This window comes from Malaclemys terrapin, chromosome 10 (genome assembly GCF_027887155.1).
Source record: "Malaclemys terrapin pileata isolate rMalTer1 chromosome 10, rMalTer1.hap1, whole genome shotgun sequence".
NCBI lineage: Eukaryota > Metazoa > Chordata > Testudines > Emydidae > Malaclemys > Malaclemys terrapin.
The window spans coordinates 81,222,866-81,227,705 of record NC_071514.1 but is presented as its reverse complement, the minus strand read 5'-3'; the positions used below and the strand labels follow the sequence as shown (position 1 = coordinate 81,227,705).

Below are 4,840 nucleotides of genomic sequence, written 5' to 3'. Positions count from 1 at the left end.
ATGAAAAAGGGGGAAATAGCAGGAAAAACAACCAACAGGAGAGTGTAAAGTATATGTGGCAGGGGGTTGCTACTTATTTAACAACCCTCTGTCAGTTGCTTTTCATTCTACAGCCCCGCTCCATCCAGCTGTTTCACCTCCTTGGTGTGTAAGTCACCCTGGGTTTCGCACATCCAAACCGGAGCAAATCACACACCCAGAGCCCATTTCTGCCTTCAGTGACACAATACGACTCTGATTGAAATCCACGGGAACTGCACTGGCATGGCAGAGGACAGAACTGGGTCTCCTGTAACTTACCACTAAAATTTGGGCCATTAGCTACTGATTAAACCCCCGGAATTTCTGCTTCAGAAGTGGCTCTGGATTTTCTCTTGCTGGCCAGGGTGGTCAGGATGGAGTCCTCACTGAAGGCCCCCTCGAAGGCGGAGAGGATGGACTGTCGGAACTTCTCCTTGAAGTCCTGCCCCACAAAGACATAGAGGATGGGGTTGATACAGCTGTTGAAGAAGGCAAGACTGGAAACCAAGGGGATCCCTATGTAAAGGGCCATTTTCAGCTCCTGATTGGAAGAGTTTTTAGACATTTCCAGCAAGCAGAAGACATGGTACGGGAAATAGCAGAGGAAAAAAGACACTGTGACAGCAACAATGATCCTGAAAGGCTTAGTGGACCTGGCTAGATGGCTCCTTTTCATCCTGACGGCAATGATGCTGTAGCAGACAAGGATCACGGTGAAGGGGATGAGAAACCCACATAAGAATCTGGTTACGATCATCGCTTTGTGCCTCATTCTCCACAGCCGACGTGTCGCCTCAGATTTATAGTCATCAGACAGGGCAAAGTTATTGTAACAGCTGGTGACGTTCTTCGAATTAGTAGCCGTGTCTCGAAAAACAAGATACGGAGAGCTGATGATGAAGGCTAGGACCCATGTGACCAGGGCAATGTTGGAAGCCAACTTTGGTGTCCGGTGGTTATGAGACCACACAGGGCAAATCACCGAAATGCACCGGTCTATGCTGATCACTGTTAGGAGGAAGACGCTAGCAAACATGTTGAGGAAGGCAATGGTGCTGTTCAGTTTGCACAGGAGCTTCCCAAATGGCCAGTGAAAGCCCAGGGCAGTGTAGGCGATGCTGAAGGGCAGAAAAAAGGTGAAGATGAAATCAGCAACAGCCAGGTTTAGAAACCACACGGCATTTACTGTCTTCTTCATCTTGAAGCCAGCGATCCAGATGACAAGGCCATTGCCCGTCACCCCCAGCAGACACGCAAGGCTGTAGACCACCATGGAAAGGATATGCATGCTCCTTTGGAGGCCAGAGAAGTAATTGGACACAGTGGAGTTTTCATGCTGAGTGGTGGAGCTGGTTGAGAACAGCGAAGAGGAAGAGACGTTTTCCATCACCATCTGGGCTCCTGCAACTAGACAAGAACACGTCTGCTATTATTTGCGGCACTGGCAGTTGCAGGGCAATCGGTGTGAGGTGAGAATCTTTGCCAACAACAGCGCACCAAAAACCTGTAAGACCACGAATCTGGGAAATAACTGACATTTAGTATTGACAATGCTTATCTAGAGCTTTTCATCTGAGGCTCTCAACAACACTTTACAAAGGTAGACCTATAAGAACAGGAGTACTTGTGGCACCTTAGAGACTAACAAATTTATTAGAGCATAAGCTTTTGTGGACTACAGCCCACTTCTTCAGATGCATGCATCCACGAAAGCTTATGCTCGAATAAATTTGTTAGTCTCTAAGGTGCCACAAGTACTCCTGTTCTTTTTGCGGATACAGACTAACACGGCTGCTACTCTGAAAGGTAGACCTATGTTACTGATGGGGAAAGTGAGACATAAGGTATTTAAGTACCTTGGCCGAGATCCCAGAAAGGAGGTGCCACAGCTGGGAGTAGGGAAGAGCTGTGTGTGAATATCAGAGGGCTGAAACTGGTCCTAAAGGAGCCCTGTATCTGGTGCCTGATTTTGTCCAACAGTTAAAATAAAATGTTCAGGCTTAAGTTCAGCCGCCATTGGAGCACCTTGGAGCCCCACTACTATAAATGGAAACTTTGAAAGCACAATACCCAACTCACAGGGAGAATCGCACCGGGACGCTTTTCTCCTCTAACAGCAAAAAAGAAGAAAGCCACACACAAAAAGTCTCTATTTCCCTCCAAGCACAGTTGCCAACTTTCATGCGGTAAATAAGCACCCTGATTTTCACAATAAGCTAAAAATCAAGCTAATCCCATTTCAAAACAAGGCCAAAACAAGCCAATCCCAAAAAGCCCCAACACTCTAGGTGACTAGATCCCCCTGGCGTGCAGTCTGGGACTGTGGTGGGTCCTCTGTGCACCCCTGACTCTCTCCCCCTTTGCTCCCCCTTCCCCTGCTTGCCGGGAGCCGATCAAAAAAAAAAAAAAAAAAGAAGCAACAAGCCAAACAAGCAACAAGCCAAAAACTAGCCAACAAGCAACTCACAAGCCAAAAACAAGCCCAATTTCTGCGTTTTTTTCACGGGTTTGGCCTGGCTGCCTCCAAGAAGGAGCACATTTTTGTGGCAGGGTTACGCGCAGGTGACGCTCCAGTTAGACGGAGATGATATTCCAAAGGCTGGCACTGAACGGGTCCTGGAGACCCTAGAGGTTTAGGTTCTGTGTTGACACTGGGCACAGAAGCTACTCTTTCTCTCAGTCGGTGTGATACGGGCACTACCAAATGGAACATTTTAGGATGAGCATGTGGTCTTCTCACTGCTCTAAAAGTCATGGGTGAAATCCTGGTCCCCTAGAAATCAGTGGATGTTTTGCCATCAATTTCAGTGGACTCAGGATCATAGCCCATGTGAAAACTACCCAGGAAATTAATCAGATATGGGCAAGCTACCAAAAAAACACCTCTCTTGCCAGCAGACGTCTGCCCACACCTCCCCTAATATGCGCTGAATGGCCCTGCATCTCGCCAGAGATGCTGGTAGGATCGGAGTCTCATGCACTGAATATGGTACCTTATTCTAGCCCTCAGTGATCCTGTTACCTGGTGCTTTATAATTGAATTCTGTTTCAGCAAGGTGCCTTTTAGGATACATCTTTCAGTACAAAGTATAATAATCTATTATAATCTCCCATTTACAAGCAAATCCCCTTTTGAAGTCCCAGCCCCCTCCTGCTTTTTTCACTGCCTCCCACCCCCATTTAATTCCTGACACTCGGATTAACTTGGGACCACTCACCGCTGCCTTATGCCTCTCACCGCTTCTCTGCTCTCAGCTTCTGGGCACGGTGAGCAGTGCAGCCGCTGGGCTTATTGTCAAGAAGCTTTCGAGACAGTGAGTGGCTCTGAGAGTGATTCAGGATAGCTTGTTTGGTCTTTCCATGGCCTGAGTTCATGGGGAATTTACGGGGCATCATTTATTCCACTGTCTTGTTCCTCAATTTACAGGGAATAGAATTTAACCCATTGGCATCTCTGGCCATAGCCTGTCCCGAGATGTTGTCCTAAGCAATGACTTTGGTTGGCAGGATGAAAGATGTCTCAAAGGTGCAGCTGTGAAAATGTGCCAAGTGACCCAACCCCATCCCAAGTGGAAGCTGTAATGCTGGGGACATGTGGCCCGATTCACTATTGTATTGGGCTCACAAGTCAAAGAGAATTCCCCAAGCGGATCGCAAAGGGACAGATGCCTCGAGAGACCATCTGAGGTGGGTACAATCTGCCCAGAATGAGGCTTCATGTTGTGTTGGGAGTTGATCCTCAGTCTCTATTTAGCATCAGTGTCTATTCGTGACCCAGGGTAAGATTGCCTCCTGTCTGTCCGCATCAGGGGCAGTTTTTCCTCCTGGCCTTTTAATCGTTCCTGAGAACAGGAGGGAACCTGCTCTTACTGCTTTCGATCTCCGATCTCCCTCCTCTGCCATGCGAGACGCGCAGGCGCCTGCAGAAGTTGCGGAGGCCCCCTTCTAGGGTTCATTAATTCAAAATCAACTTAATATTGCGTGGCGGCTGCCCTCTTGGCAGACACACGGGGACTGAACCAGTGACCTGCACAGCTATAAAGCTTGTGCAACTGCAACTTGAGTTACAGAGCAACCATTGCAGCTGGGCTGTGCAGTGCCGATCCCAGCCCATTGGGGGCCCTAAGCTGGAATAGCCCCCCACCCTACATACTAATAATTAATGGGGGGGGGGGAGCTTGAGCTGCGCAGGGCCCTAAGCAATTGCTTAGCCTGCTTATGCCTAGCGCCAGCTCTGGCTGCAATGAGTGCTAGTCTCTGTGGATTGGCACGGATGGAGGGGTGGGGGCTGTAACAGTTGCATGAGTGCAGGTGCCTACTGGGGGAAGGAGGAGCGATGCACTGCGAGGACCCGGAGAGTAAAGAGCTCTGGGTGTTGGCCAGGCTCCCAGAGGCAAAGAGCTCGCCCTTCCTCGGCCGGCGGGGAGATCCCCCCTTGCCTACCCAGAGGCGGATTTACCCCACCCCCACGCTGTCTGCTAGGGTCGAGCTCCCCGTTCCCGCATGCTGCGAGCCGGCGGGGCTCTGCGGCTCTCCATGCTCCCCTCCCGCTGGGCATCGGGCCCCTCCTCCTCCCTCGCCACCCCCCACGTGGCCCGGGCGAGGGGCTCTGGCCACCCACGAGCATCATCACCCACCCACGTGCTGCTCTGGGGCTGGCGGGGCCCGGCCGGCGAGCTCGGCCTGGGCCAATAGTGTGGGGGCAGAGGGCGGGACGGATGGCACGCGCGCCTCCGATTGGTTGAGGCGATTCCGAAGGTTCCCTGCGCGGGGCCCGCGGGCTGCTCGGCGATTGGCTGAGAGCGAGGCAGGGCATGTC

General features: G+C 51.0%; 1 protein-coding gene across 1 annotated transcript; it reads right to left on the bottom strand.

Annotated features, from left to right (window-relative positions):
- Window positions 1-328: 328 nt before the first annotated feature.
- On the bottom strand, window positions 329-1,414 carry LOC128844836 (chemerin-like receptor 1). Its single transcript, XM_054042871.1, has one exon. The coding sequence runs from the start codon at window positions 1,412-1,414 to the stop codon at window positions 329-331; it is 1,086 nt and encodes a 361-aa protein (XP_053898846.1).
- Window positions 1,415-4,840: the final 3,426 nt, after the last annotated feature.

Coding starts and splice junctions, on each gene's coding strand:
- LOC128844836 (XM_054042871.1), bottom strand. CDS start 1,414: ATGGTGATGGAAAACGTCTCTTCCTCTTCGCTGTTCTCAACCAGCTCC.